At 37.7% G+C, this 16,244-nt stretch overlaps 1 protein-coding gene across 2 annotated transcripts in view; it reads right to left on the bottom strand.

The window, feature by feature from the left end:
• TMEM135 (transmembrane protein 135) overlaps positions 1–16,244 on the bottom strand; it is a 163,343-nt gene that overhangs the window by 52,182 nt on the left and 94,917 nt on the right. For both annotated transcript variants that reach the window (XM_027895834.1, XM_027895835.1), the window contains one exon: positions 8,589–8,635. In XM_027895834.1, the coding sequence (XP_027751635.1) occupies positions 8,589–8,635 (47 nt within the window). The remainder of the gene's footprint in view (positions 1–8,588; positions 8,636–16,244) is intronic.

Raw genomic sequence — 16,244 nt, 5'->3', positions numbered from 1 at the left:
AGTTTATTCTCAAAGTCTGAGAACCAGAAGCTATTTCCTTTCTTTTATTTTGCATTTAAGAATGACAGGAAGATGATAAACAGCCAAAGCCCAGACACATCAATATGCTAGCAGGACAAAAGCCCTTTGTGATTGACTGATGAAACCTAAAGAAGGGGAGGAGACCCTCTTTTTCTTCCTTTGGGGATAGCTCTGGACAGAGACGCCTGAAATTTTAGCCCTCAAAAGCTTCTCCCATTACCACCAGATCACCTTGCAGGTAAACACTTTCCCGGTTCATTGAGTCGCTGTTACGTATCTGAAAAAGAATCTCCACTGAAAAGTGATAATGGTGGAAAAATACTCCCTATTGTACAGCCGTAATTCTTGTACCACTTGTCTGCAGGCAATGCATTTCCTCTCTTGAGGAGGCTGCGCAACTGGATCCAGCTACATGTAAAGCAATCTGTTAAAACAAGGACAAGATTTACTGTTGGAGAGAAAAAGTTTAAATAAATTCCAGGAGCCTATGTACCATATGCCCAAAAGTGACCAAACATGGTAAACTAAAACTCTTCACATTACACTCAAAAGTTAGTATTTCCTATACAAGAGTAAACTTACTGATTTAGCAAAAGCAATGAACTACTTGCAATAACTGGTGTTCCATTTTAACTAATTATTCCTATAGGCTATTTAGTAACTATTTCAGTTATTTTCTGCCACGCAAACTAGCATGTGTACCATGCAAAGTGGCAATGGAGACCATGACACTTTTATCAAAATATATTCCTTTCTTCCCATATAACCATAAAATCATCTGTACTACTTCATCCGCAGGATGCAATGAAGCAAGATATCTGAGTTTACTGTAAATGTGTTTTCTTTCTGTTTAAAAACAGTGAAGCCCAACAAAAGAGAAATCACCATCTTTAAAGATACTTTAAAGTATCTTCTTGACTTTTGACACGTGTATTATCACAGAACAGATGTACCAGCATACTTCAATATGAAAAATTACAACTACGAAATAAAAACTGGAGAGACAGGAATAAGCCAGAATACAATTTTCTTCCCTCACTGGCAGTTGAGAAAGTCTACTCTGCAGTCCTTTTGTAGACTGCGCGATCAGGAGGAGTGTGATTTAAAACAGGGAAAATAAAAACTAGCCCAAGTTCAGCCCACACAGTGGATACTCCTCATTTGGATCTAATCTAACCACAGCTTATTACGTTCACCATCTGAAAGAACAGAGATAGTTTGAAGGCAAGGGTATAACACAACAATAAAATACCCGGTTACTCATTTCAATCCACTATTACCTTTTCAACCTGAAAGACAAAGTGAAAAATAGAATGTACGTAAACTGGCAAACCTCCTATAACAAGAAAGGTGGTTCAAGGGATTTGAGGCAGTATCTGTCTATCTAAAAAGCCAAAAGGACAATGATCACCTTTATTCTGGGCTATCATTTGAGCATATTAAAGGTTTAGGTACTGCTTAGGCATATAAAAACAGAGTGGAAGACAGAGTGCCACAAGAGCGCATAATGCTTCTCTGTTAGATCAAGAGGCAGAAACAAAAAAAAAAGAAAAAAATTACCTGGTGACTTGTAAATTAGCTACTTGGATGATCCAACATGCTTTAAAATATGTCCAGGTTGCTCAGGGAGGCTGTGGATGCCCCATCCCTGGCAGTGTTCAAGGCCTGGCTGGATGGAGTCTTGGGCAACCCGATTTAATGAGAAGTGTTCCTGCGCATGGCAGGGGGTTATTGGGACTACATGATCTTTAAGGTCCCTTCCAACCCCTTAACAATCTATGATTCTATGATAAATACTAAGAGCTTTAGTAAAACCAAAGACACAAAGCTGCACTACAGCCCTAATAACACAACTATCCACGTTCTCCTACTCCTTTAGTTACGGTTCATGGCTGGTCAAAACCCTGAACAGGCTTGGCCTCTTACTCCTTCACTGTGGACACTGATTTCTCCTCCTCACATTTCTCTTTTCTTCTCTGGTCAAGCAGTGCATCTAAGAACAGCAGCGGGTAAAGGGGAAGCAGACAGTTTTAGAATTCAGCATAGCCCATCAGTCATCCTCAAGTGTATACAAAGTTAAAGGAGTGAGAGGAATCCAAGGAAAAAAAACATTTTGAAAGGCACTCAAGAGGAGCACCCCTTTCCCCAGCACACACAGCCCCAGACGGAGCCTCCTCCCAGTCCCTTCCCTCCCCTCAGCTCCCACCACCACTGCCAACAATCGATCACAACTCTGGGAAAGCGATGCTAATCATGTCTCTCCGCTGATAGTAACACTGCTGCTGCTGTTGTAGACTCTACCTCACCTTTCCTATCCTCTCACCTGCTTTTCAGGAGAGACTGCAGAGCTGCCAGCTGGGATGGGGGGAGGCAGAGATGGCACTGGCACAGCTCAGCACCAGGTAACTGTTGTTCTGATCTTACTATCAAAAGGAATGTTTGAAATATTGTAAAGATATTTATGCTTATCCCTTTGAATACCTAAATCTTGCAGAGGAGGCTCTCAGGTTTGGTTTTGTTTCCTATGATGCATATGGATGTGCATTCTGCAACCTATACCTGGGAATAAGGCACGGAGATCGTGACATTGCTTGGTTTGGCATGGCACCCATACCATAGCTGACTGCAAAATAATGAGTGCAAGGATTAAAGGCTCGTGTGGTAGACATTTCCTTGGGAGAAACTGCAAAAGCAACAGGCACCACACAATTAACAATCATCATCAAAATGTCAAAAGTTTTCTCTCGGGATATTTTCAGGAAATTAGTCCAGTAACTCCTGGGATCTTAAGTAAGTCTGCTATAGTAACATTTGGATATCACAAACATGTATATTCAGAAGGTAAAGATTAATATTAAATGCTACATTCTAATCACTGAACTTACTATACTGTTAACACACACTTTGTAGGGAAAAGGTACTAGGAAAAAAAACCTAGTAAAATTAACATTATATGACAAATCTCTAATTTAAAGGAATATTTTAAATGCTATTACCAAATTGGCATGCATTTTTGAAAGACAGAAACAAACAACAGCAAATTTAAACCGCCTTTTCAGTTCCTAAGAGCCATCTGTAGGACACAAAAGAAGTATAAATACTTTCTCTTTTTACTCTTGACAAGGATCTAAAGAGACCACAGAGTGGTCACAGACTACAGTTTTGCACTTTATATTAGTGTAAAAAATATAATAATTTTATGTAGAATTCAGAAGCAAATTTTCAAGCATTTCATATTTTTTCCATGTAGGAAAGTAGTTTATTCTAGTAAGTATTTTTCCTGTAATTTACATTCAAAAAATTTGGCCATAATCCATAAAAAATCAATACTTAAATATATACTTTACTATATATGTATATATCCCCTTCTTTTTTTGCTCTTATTAGCAGAACACAAGGTTCCAAAAATGGGTCCATGAAATAGAAGGATAATACAGGTCATGTATGCAGAGTAAGTTAGGAAAAAAAATAGAATCATTCTATATCAGCATTTCATTAATTCTAAACATTTATCATCTCTCAGAATAATTTTAATATGGTTTCTAGGTAACTTTAAAGATGTTACTCTAGATTTATTCCACCTACAATTACATAAGTAAGTTTGGTGCACAATGACCTATATTATCAGTTAGAGAGAGGCTGCTCTGCAACGTAAATCAAACCTACACACGACGGGAACTGCCCTCTTGACTTGCCCATTTTTCCCTCCTATTTCCTAACTTAAATGTCTCAGATAGGTGCCTAAAACTGGAGACATCTTGAAAATGGGCCCCATAGACACACTAAAGATCTAATTGTTGTAAGGTTCTCTTTAATGCTAGACTGGAAATCAAAATCGATTTCTTCTAATTCCCTGAATACCATTATTGTCCTATTCCTCCCGTACTACCCAAATGAACAGGTGAGAAATAACCATTTGCACTTGCAAATATAAGAAACAGCAAAAGTGGGATTTGCTCACGGACATTGAGTAGTATCCACTGCAAATGATGGATGAAAGTGTAAGAGTGTCAGAAAAGGTCACAAACCAAATAAAGGTGTTCCCCCCTTAATCCCACTGGAGAGTGAAATTTTCCACCCTAATACATATTTTCTTTGGAAAACCTCTAGGTCCAAACATTCTTCTTACCTGTAAAAAAATCTAATAATATCAAATTTTTGCACTTAAAAAATATGCTTAAGACGCATATTTAACTCTATAATTTCTGAGATTAAGGTGGGTACCCAGCATCATCTTGGGAGATCAGCCTCCCTCTCCTCTGAACGTAGCAGAGAGCTGGGACCAGAGCTCTGCAAAACTTGGCAGTCCCCAAAACTTCCCTTCAAATCAAACCCAAAAGTACTGTATGGCATTGCAAGCTTTAAGGGACAAAAAAAAGAAAAACTGAAATGCAGAAGTCGTCTAGTAAAAGACTATGAGAGAATAAAAAAAATGTTCCATGAAAAGAAAAAAAGTAAAAATACTTTCACTTTTTATCTACTGATAGATAAACAAAATTATCTGATCCTACCCATATTTGCATTTGAACCCACCCTAAGGAAGTCCAGCAGCAGGTCTCTGGCAGAAGTGCCTGAGTCAGCCCAGAAAGTTATCTTCTCATCCCCAACCCCCTCCCACAATCCATGTTTTACTTTTGCTCACACTAAATAAAGCAAACTGATATTTATAGCATTTCTTAGGAAGCTGATTGTTTTCATCTACTCACCAGGTCATCCAAAATACCTCAGAAATCAAGTTTCATGACAGTTACCAAAACAACGCTTTGACTCACTAACTTTGAGATGTTTATATAAGGACAGTAAAAAATATATATAAACATCGAAAAAAATCCCCATCTGGATTTTTTCTTCTGATTTATTACCTAATAATTCAATAGCAGAGGACTTTTAATGTACTTCTGTAATTCTACAGCAAACATAGAAGACTTCAAAATAATCCTTATAAGAAAGAGGAAGATTATTTGATACTAAATCCATGTAACAGCAACTCCAACTGTTAGGGTTGCTCATTCTACTGTATAAAAGAAAGCAGAATTATAAGGTAAAAATATCTTTCAAGCAGTTGCTATGGTACAAAAGGCAGTTTAGGTGATTAAACAGGAGAATAACATGGTGCTGGTACCATACATTTTTAAAAGAAAATAAAGGCACTTTGAAATCTCACATAGAAAATACTGAATAAATTACAGGATATGTGTTTCACAAGGAAAGAAGAGCAAATAGCTGTAATTTGGGAGGCTAGAATTTCCTTAATGAGATAGCATAAAGGGCTCTGCAAACAAAAGGACCTTTCTTAAAGGTTTTCAGTGACTTTACACAAGTTTCGATACTCCACCTTAGTGGCAGTATATGACACTGCATCTGCATTTCTTAGACATTCATTGTCCATTTTTAATCAGCACATAATATATAAATGACATTGAGATCAAGAGCTTTCTGTTGTGAGCTATACAAATCCCGAGTTATGAAAAACGTGATGTTCTGCTTTGTGAAATCACAGCAGTAACTTTTGATTGCCTGAAATGATTGTTTCAGAAAATAACACTTTATCTGTAGAGAAGGGAGCCTTCATCCTCAACTTATGATCAATCAATCATCAGAAACATCCAGCTTCCCTTAATAGCTGGTTTCCTTGTACATGGAGCTTTCCTTTCTAGGGTTCAGAGCAGATGAATTAACATGTGCATATTATAAACTGCTAGTATATGGTCTAAGGATAAGGATTAACTACTATAGCAACCAGAACTATAGTCTGCCAACAGATATTCGCACAAATTGCTGGATTTTCTAAGTTTATATGGATAGGATTTATATGTAGGTGTTCATTTTTTGTACAGAGATTGTAAGTTTTATATTATGTGGATTTCTTCAAACACATAAAAGCACAGCCATTACATCACTCTTCCAAAAAATCCCCCGTGTAATATTCAAAATAGAACTGCTATTAAAATAACAATTCCATTGTATTTTACAAATACTTATGTTACACTACTTCTTTATTTCATTCTATTTAATTACTCTAGAGGAGTATTCTAGACAGTCAGTACCCTGAATTATCCAGAATGAAATAAAATGGCATGAAATCATGGTATAATCAAAACCTTTATACCCATAATGTTAATTCAATGGAAATTGCAGTTGTTAGGTTTGTTTTTTTTAATAGATGCATTAAAGAAAAGTGTGACACTTGAAGAATGGTGCATTTTAAAACAAACCATACAGGACATCAGATAACACCACAAACTACTTTTTTTTTTGAGTAAGCAGTGAATACTAAACCCCACTGGAGTTCAATGTCACGTAAAAATTAATTCCTCCAGATACAGGAACGTTCCTCCCCCCAAACACACTTCAGTATCTAAGTGTTTTAGGACAAAACGGGTGGAAGAGGAAAGAATACTGTGCCAACTGTGGTTACCTACATACGTGAATTAAAATATACATATGTCAGATTCCACAGCTATCCACAAATGAGTAATGCATCTTAATTTCATCACTTCCAGTGGAGTGGAGCAGAAACATTTTGAGAAAAAACAGAGGTGTAAGTTAGGAGAAAACTACAAGAAGAGGAGGATGGAAGAAAGAAAAAAACAACTAAAATATGCTTCCTCTGTCTGTAAATATAACTGTTGCTTGCAAACCTATCATCTGCATTTCAGCTGCTTTTTTCCTAGTTTATTCTTCTATTTTTTGCCCTGTCAGGTGACATGATCGTGGTTCTTTCCCTCTTCAGTCACTTTCTCCTTCCCTCTTCCTACTGTTTTCCTTTCTATATTGCATTTCTGAATTTACCTTTCATTCTGACTCCCTTCTCACTTTATCAATTCTGAAGTAATTACTACTGTTTTTTTTCTTCTACAATTTCAGTTCTGCAACCTCACTTCTTAACTTCTGAGATTTAGCACATTCTTTTTCTTGTTGTCCTGTAGCAGATGCAATTATGTTCGAACAGTCCAACAAAATTTGGGAGAAGCTCCAGTGATAAGTATCAAGGTTCATGATGGTGAAGTTTTCAACTAGTGTGAAACATCTGCCTGGCCAACAGACCATTATTACATAATTTGTTTAGAAAATAATGCAAGATAGACATTATAATGATATACGGAAATTAAAAAAACATTATATTAGAAAACAAAAATAAATCAAGAAGAGAAAATTATTTGGAGCCCATTCAATTGCCAGTATTGCTGTGTCAGATCTGGGAAAAATTCACGAAATATCTCTGGGGTCTGCATCAATTCTCACCCCTAAATGGGCTACAGGAAAGCTGCAGAGGGACTTTTTACATGGACATGCAGTGACTGGACAAGAGGCACTGGCTTCAAACTGAAAGAGTGTTGGCTTAGATTTGATATTAAGACAAAATTCTTAACTGTGAGATACCATGTGGTTGGTGGTGAGTCACTGGAACAGGTTTCCCAGAGAAGCTGTGGATGCCCCATCCCTGGAAGGGTTCAAGGCCAGGTTGGATAGGGCTATGAATACTGGTCTAGTGGAAGGTGTCCCTGCCCATGGCAGGGAGGTTGGAACTTGATGATATTGAAGCTTCCTTTCAGCTCTAACTATTCTAGGATTCTATGATTTAACTTGCAGGTTTCTTTCTAAAACACTGATTTACAACCAAAGACATAGATAAAGACAATTATCTTCCTCCAAAATAATAAACATTTATACTTTTGACCAGAATTTTTATGTTTTGAGTTTTTTGATCAGCATTCATGCAGACAAGTGTCTAACCTCAAACTTACAAGTCAAATTCTCTGAGGCTGTTATAGCTTAACTCTGGGATGTAGAAGAAAATAAAGCAAGAAGACTGCCAGTGCAAGGTTCTTAATGGGTTATAGATGAAAGGAGGAATGCTTCTTCGAATCCTCTAAATTAACAGCCCTCCTCTATCCACAGACTGTTCTTGGCCAATATCCGTAAGTAATGGAATTACAAAAAAAAATAAGCTGCAGCTTCCAGAGTTTTGCAATTACCAGGGGATCATACAGCTTGAAGAACCATAAATGGCTACATGCCACAGAAAATTCTAAGTCAAAGGGTTGTAGTCAAAGGTTACTTTGAAAAGCAACTTTCCAGTCTGAGATATAATAAAGTTTGAGAGGTCCAGTATTTAAAGGGAAACAGTGACAAGGTAAATGATATGTCTTGCAAAGTGAGAGAGAAAAAAGTAATTAAAATTAATGTCTCATCCACCCCCATTACTGTATGTTTTTAAAAAGGAATACAACTCAAAACTTGTAGGAACATACATGAAAAGCAGGATTTCAGCTGGTTTTCTACTATGCAATGTTAGATCTCCAGGGTCATAATTATGAGATGAGACTCCTTAAGTAACCAGTACAATCTCCAGAAGATTTAACATATTTAATTCAACATTTTCCTTTTCAGTTCAATTATGTTCTCAGCACTGGGGGTTTGATGCCACAGAAGCACTCAACTCAATTCAGAAAGCTGGAGTTGAGAACATAAAAGTTTTGAGATGAATACCAAAATCAAGTAAGCTCTAAGAAAAGCTGTTTAACATAATTTTTACAACAAAAATAGATATACTAGCAACATACCTGAAGAAGAACATGAACAGGGCAGCTGTGATGCAGAACAAAAGGACCTACAAGGAGGAGAAAGACTGTTATTATATAAACCATCACACTACTACTGCTTATTCTGGATCATGGAGATTTTACAACTATTACTATAGAAGTTACACTTTATTTATATGCTTGATGGGCCAGAATGAAAACTTGTCTGAATCCAACAAACAGGATCACCTTGTTTCTAGCTGTTCCTACAGAAGCTAAAAAAATATGAAATCCAAACCAGGGCAGTGGGACAACAGACACAGCAAATGGCACCACTTAAAACAGTCTGGACTAAAATAATTATAAAAACAACAGAATGTAAGCAATAAAGTATAAGAACTGAAATTTAAACATTATATTTTGCCAGTCTTCACTTTTGTGATTTATTCAAATATCATATTGCTAGTTACAGTTTAAAAGGCATAGAGTTTAAAATGTTTTTATGGACAGCTGCTTCTGCTGAACTGCTTTCCAGCAGGTTTGAGTAGATAATTCCACACCCAGCTAAGAGCATCCTTCTAGTCGTTTACCTTAAACTCACTTGGAACAATCCCATCTTGCTCTGTATTATCAGTGTGATCCTACAAGAGCCATTGAGCAAACCTGGGAGCTCTCCAGCACCAAGAAGGGAACACCCTATCACTTCCTCCCATCGTTTGTGCTGGGGCTTAGCAATTCTACCTCCTCTTTGCCGCCTACACAGGGACTCAAATGCTGAGCAAAACAAACTCAAGGAGGAAACAAATTAAGCCAACACTGTGGAGAGTTTTCTGCCAATTTGGTGAGATAAAGAAATCACTGGAAGGGTATAAACACAATGGAGCAGTCACAGGAGAAAAGGAAGGAGAGGAGACAGGCAGAAAGGATGAACCCATCATCCTCCTCAAGATACCAACAAGCTGCTGTACCTTGACTGTAGAACTGCTTTTACAAACAGCTGTTTCAGGAACAACTACACCAGGCTTTAAGTTAAGAACCTGCCTTAATCCACTCCACCTTTGCCAGATACAACTCACTGGTGAGAAAATACTGTTTTGCTCTAGATATATTGGCCCATATTTGTACCATCATTCAGGAGGCAAGAACCCTACAGAGATAGTGCAAGTCTTACATAAAATACTACAGATCTGTCTCACCAGGACTGAGTAGAAGGGAAGGATCACCTTACTCAACTGGCCTCCTTTGCTGGCTCACGTTCAGCTTGGTGTCCACCAGAACCTCCAATTCTGGCCCATTTCTTCAGCCTGTGAAGGTCCCTTTGGATGGCAGCACAACCAACTAGTGCAAGGGCTCTTCCCAGTTTTGTATCACTTGCGAAGCTGCTGAGGGTAAAGCCTTGTCCACTCATCCAGGTCATATAATAAAGATGCTGCTGACTCCAGTATGGCCTGCTGGGGTCCCCCACCAGTGACTGGCCTCCTGCTGACTGTGTGCTGCTGACCACAACCCTATGAGCCTGCCAGTTCAGTTCAGCCAATTTTCAACCCACTTCACCATCCACACCCATAATTTTGTCTATAATCTAAATTCTATTAGCAAAATCCAGAAACTAAACATACTTGAAAGCCTTGCTTAATCAGTATCTATAATTTCTAGATGTTGTCAAGAACTTAAAAATATTCTTTGAAAAAAACAAGATGTGGAAGATCTTAGGCAGGTGGAAAAGAGGAAAATGATACAAATTTTTGTAGAGGAGAAGCTCAGGGACTATTAGACTGTCAACTATACCATTTCTAATATCCACAATGATACTACAATAAATTATTTTAAAAAGGCAGCTTATAACTTCTAGACAACAAGATAAGAAACAGCCAACACCATAAAGAAGTAAATTAAAACTACTGTAATTTTATTCTTTGCCAGGTGCTTTAAGGAAAGGAGAAAGTGTAATTTATCTGAACTTTAATGCACCTCTGTGGCAATTGCTTATGCTAATTAAGTCAGTGGGCACATGGCTGCTCAAAAACACCACAGGAGAAAACTTCCATAGTTAGCAGTTCATTATCAAACTAAAAGGCATTTAAAGTGAGGTCACCAGAGAGGTTTTGCCTCCTTCTTCAATAATGATTTAAATGACAGAAAGTGACTGAATTGCCCAAAGTCAACAAGATGAAATTCAATAAAAAACAAATATGAAGTAGTTGGCAGTAAAAATCACATACATAAAAAACAGAATAAGAAACAACTGTGTAGGCAAGAGTACAAGTATGCATGCAAGAGTGTAACAAATTACCGACACCGCAAATAAGCAAAACTTATGTGAAAATGTCATGAACATGACATTATGTTCAGTCTCTTAAAATCTGATCTGATAATCACTCTTACCAACATAAATAGTTATTTTCTACCATTATTTAACAACTTAGGCAAGAAATTAGCTTGATAAACAATTACCTGATGAAATTAGTCGTCATTAGCTGAGACATGAGTTCTTAAGGAACAGCTACATCATCACCTATAAGGGACTAAAGGTCAGAACTTTAGCCCTAAAACGCAGAAGGTGCTGAAAGCATCAGCTCTGCCTCCAGAGATCACTGCCACGAACAGCACCTACACTGACAGTGCAGAGGAAGGCTGATACAGCCACTCACTACTAGATTACAACAGCAACGGGTTTGGCAAGTGGTTTTTCTGAGCACTGAATTACCTATCCTGCTCTCCACATCACTTCTCTACTTACTGTCTCAACTAAGTAAAAATCACTTGGTGAGGTTTTTATTGCATACTTCATTACTCCTCCTCTACCCATTAAACTCCTGATCTTTCTTGGGCAATCGTAGATTCTCCTGAGCACAACTCTACTCTCACCAGTTAGGGAGGTAAAAAACTCCAGAAGAGGCAAATACAACACGCAACTCAATGTCCAGGTTATAAGAACGTGTAATAAAACTGAAGTTGTGGGTACCTTACTGCTTTGAGATTATTCAAGAGAAGACAGGGAGGTGGCTGAAATACCACTGTAAGAGCCTTCCTGAGAAAGGCGATTCTTTAATTCAGTAGAAACAACTGCAAATGATGCCTAGAACCTGAAGTCTGTCAAATTCAGACTAGTAAGATGACAACTTTCTCTCCGGTTAGCAAGATTAACCAATGAAACGTGATTAGACCGGTTTGTGTACACTCAACGCACAATGCAGTGAGATTCACTGGCCAGTGAACCCCCCTGGATTCCACTAAGTGATTATATGGTCTCCTATGGCATCAGCATTCATAAAAATAGTATTACTGAGATGTGTCTTTAAAACAAATGCACTACATATATTAAAACATGCATTTGTACACACCTTAGCAGAAGTTCCTGAATCCCTCACTTTTAGTTAAATTTTGGTAGTGGGCTAAAGACACACGTCAGGTCTGTCAAATGAGTTATTAAGACTGTAGTGAAAATATATGAAGACTGAAGGGAAAATATCATTCCAAATCCTACAACAGCTCCAGCCGTACTGAAACACTTCAGCTTTTTGTGTCTCCAAGACCCTTGCTCCTCTCTCCAAGACCAGTGCTGTCACACAGATGGCACCTCACAGCACCAAACCGCCCCTCAGACAGGGTCAGGGTGTTGTCAACAAACATCTCTGTATTATGCTACAAGTTCCCTGTATTTCAATCCCCCATGGAGACAGAAGGAGCCAAGGGGGAATGCTAAGCACTCTGTTTTCTCAAGCAAGTACAGGTCTGGAACAAATGAGACTCCAAGTCCAAGATCTGACAGTGCTCTAATGAAACAAAGGCAACCATCAAATATTACCATCTGTATATGCTGGGTACAGCTACCTACAAGTCTGGCACTGTCTGGTTACTGTGAAGTCATCTAATACCTCTTTTACACAGTGATTAAAAATTGTGATCTACTTATTTTTAATTTGTATTTATATCTTTTTAAATTATCTATTATTTTTCTATTACTAAGAATTGCAGTAAGCAGAAAAAATACGCTATTTAATTTTCAGTATTGTCACTGCTTATTAAAGAAGTCACACAATTAATTCCTGGACAGAAATGTCATTAATAAAGTTTTTAAAACAAAGATATTCTATGTTGAAAACAGGTAATTTGTTTCTGTGCAAAAGTGTAAGGAGTTCTGGAAAATGGTCCTAAGCATAAACACCTATGGAAAATATGCTCAATTTCTAGTGATTCCAAAACACATATGCCAATTGGAAATCCTGAAATGGAACTATCTCTCTCTGGACATTTCAAGTGATGCAATGTTTTACCTTCTTTCTGTAGTCAATCCTGTCAAATCAAAACCTTTATAATACCTTATCTCCTTCTGTAATTGAAATCCAGCATATTTGGAGAAAACTTCATGAGCTATCAAAAGTATTAGCAAAAACTCATCATAATTGTGGTCATCCCCAAAATTATTATTTTTCTAGTTGAAATCAAGTAACTTTTGAAGCAATGCAACACTGCTTCTGCTTAAAAATTGACAGCCTGTATGACAATGTAGAGAACAATTTGTCAGAAACCTTACTGGGCACAGGGCCAGTTGAGCTACACCTACAACACTTCAGCTATTAGAGGCTCCTGATTTTTTTTCTGCCAGCAAGCCTCAAGCAATCTGTAGGCTGATAAGATCAAAAGAAACACAAGTATGTGTTACTAAACATGAGATTATATAGTCTTGTTAAAGCACTGTTGTTTGATCATGATTAAAAGATTACAATTGGCACATGCAGACAGTAACTGAGCTGAGATAGGGAGCAACTTCGACTTTCAGAAGAGCATGAGAGAATAAAAGGAAATTAAACTCCTTATTTTCTAGTTCACAATTTCCATATATATAAAATATACATATATACACACATACATACAATTAAGCATTTCAACACAATTCGTTTTCTAAAAAAACATTTGTCAAGTCTCTTCCCCTGCTTTTCATATTCTTTTATCTACAGCAAACTGAGCTGCAACACACTGGGACTGAGCCACGAAACAGCCTTTCTGAAAGCTCCTGAGGAGAGACTGCTGCTTTCAGGGATGCACAATACTAGCGAGACTGAAGCGCAACAAAGTAGCTGCCAAATGAAACAGTAGTGCCTCCCTACTGCACCTTCCTAAAAGAGCAAAGAACAGCTATTTCAGTGTATCATGGAAGAGCTGGTCCAGGTTTGTTTCTGAAACTAATCAACCCTTGGACACACAACTCGCAGGCGGCTCTGACACTGGGCAGCGGGACACACCTCCAGTCCTACCCGGTATCTTCTGGCACTCCCACATCTCCAAGCACATCCCAGGCTATAAAACAAACCCTCAATTATCAGCTGTAAAGACACCATTCTGTTAGGCTGCCAGAGCTACCTTCTCATTTCAAATAGTATTTAACTAGGGAAAAACAGCATGCATGCACACACAAATATAGATGGTAAGTACAACACCTTAGGGCTACAAATTAAAGACATCAAATTATTTGGGAGCATTGCTATTCCTTGAACAACAACAAAAAACAACAAACAAACAAACAAGAATAATAATAATAAAGAGAACCGATCCAACCTAGTAATAATTACAAAAAGAAGAAAAAAGCAGGAGGAAATTCAAAGCAATGTATCACTAGAACACGATATTATCACCCTGAATATATTCCAAAATATCATGAATTAATCACGACAAATATTCTAAAGATAATTAACTACTTTTTTAAAAAAAGTCTTTTATTTTTTCCATTCTGTAAGATGCATTTATATTAATCCTTTTTTTTTTTCCCCCACTCATCTGGCTGGACAACACTATAGACTCAAATACTCAGTACAGAAACACATAGGGTATCGTGTGAGTAATTTAAAGGAGACAAACAGAATTGAAAGACATGATGCATCCTTAAAGACAGCTCATTTTAATTAGCTATCCCTCAGTTGTAGGACTAAAACGAAACACCCCCAACTCAACTGAAGTCAATGAGCGTGTCTCCAGTAACCACCGAGACACTGCATAAAATCAGGTGGAGTACAGTCTAAGCATCACATTTGTATTCTGAGGATAACTCTTAAAATGTATCTTCATCAAGGAAAGCCTTTTGTAGCCTTTTGCCCCTCCCACTTCCCCATTTTATGTTTACTAGAATAGGGGGGAAAAGAAAAAAATACACATAAACTAGAGACTTGGTGTTGTTCATTAGGAGGGTTGCGTTCAGAGTTGCTGAAGGGTGTGCATGCCAGGTCTCCCTGCTGCCCGCAGCAGCACAGGCACTCACACCCCCTGCCTCACACAGCCAAGCTCCCTCCTCCCAGAACTGTACCTTGGTATGTGGTGCATTTAGACATTAACAAAACCACTATCAAATGGATTGCTGTTGAAAGGTTACACGTGGATTCTGATCAATAATGGAAAAATTAACAGCTTTATTCATTAGTCCCCACAAGGGATTTTTACCATAAGACACAGTAAATTCTCAGTTTACACACCACAAGAAATGTACTGAACACTGACAGTGCCATATTTTTAGTTCATTTGCCATTTCCTCACATAGCTCAGGTTTACGCCCTCCCAATCAAGACTTTAATACTGAGATAGTTGGAGGTGTGTGGGGTTTTTGCCTTCCAGATTTGTTTTGTTTTTGGAAGCCTCTTGAGAAAATCTGCACACCCTCAGCAGGGCAAGTCTTGCTCTATTAGCTTCTCTGGGTGGACAAGAGTTTTAACAACTCCTGACACCTTGATATTCATTATTGTGTTTTAAGAGAATAAAAACCAGCCTTTTGGCAGACATCCAGCTTAGTCTTCAGGAAATAACACACAAAATAAAGTTACTCTATATCAAGTAACACCCTAAATACCATGCAATGCTTCTGAATACACCATCAAACCTACACACTCAAGAAAAACTTTAAATGGTAAGAAAAATACACTTTAGCATTTGTTCTACATGTAAATTCCAACTTACATATAACTCCAACTTTATCCTAAATTTTCCAGGAATAGCTTTAAAATAAATGTTCTACACGGATGTCGTGGTTTTCCAGATTTCTTTAAATTCATCACATTACATCAGAGTAAAATCCTTCTGAAATACCTTAAATAGGCCCATTTAATTGAATTTGGTCATCCAAAATGCTAAAATGCTACAAAGGGCTTTGTTCTTGCAGTTTTGAATATCCATTTACTTCAGGAATACCAACGACCTACAAAATTACTGTCACTTGAAATTTTCAGATATTTATATACAAATATATAATTATTTTTATAGCTAATATATGCTATAGGTTCCAGTATCTTCATCACCAAAACATGCAAAATTTTGTATTATACCACTGGACTGTAATGAATCATATTTAAAAATGTACACTTCAAATCCACATTTAAAGTCTAAGATTAAGTCACAGTCACAGTTACTACAACAAGCTGACACATTCCTCCTAATGGCAACATGTCTTGCTGTGCAGGTTTGCCCATTGCTGGGCCATGCACTCAGTTCAAGCTGAAGCTTCATGAATTACTTCCAGACAATGTCAACTTACATAGCCATTGCTTCTCCTCCAGCACCTTATTTTTTGCTGATTATTGCCATGTGTCTTCTGCTGGCACAGAGATGCACAGAAAAACAAATCACAGATGTGATGCACCTGAAAATAACTATTTTCCGCTCCCAAGGACTGAATGGGGTCACAGGCAGGCAGCTGGGGCTCATCCCTGCCTG

This window comes from Empidonax traillii, unplaced genomic scaffold (genome assembly GCF_003031625.1).
Source record: "Empidonax traillii isolate 1590-97213 ecotype Southwest subspecies unplaced genomic scaffold, ASM303162v1 scaffold471:size1368335, whole genome shotgun sequence".
Lineage (NCBI taxonomy): Eukaryota > Metazoa > Chordata > Aves > Passeriformes > Tyrannidae > Empidonax > Empidonax traillii.
This window is presented reverse-complemented; position numbering and strand designations above follow the sequence as displayed.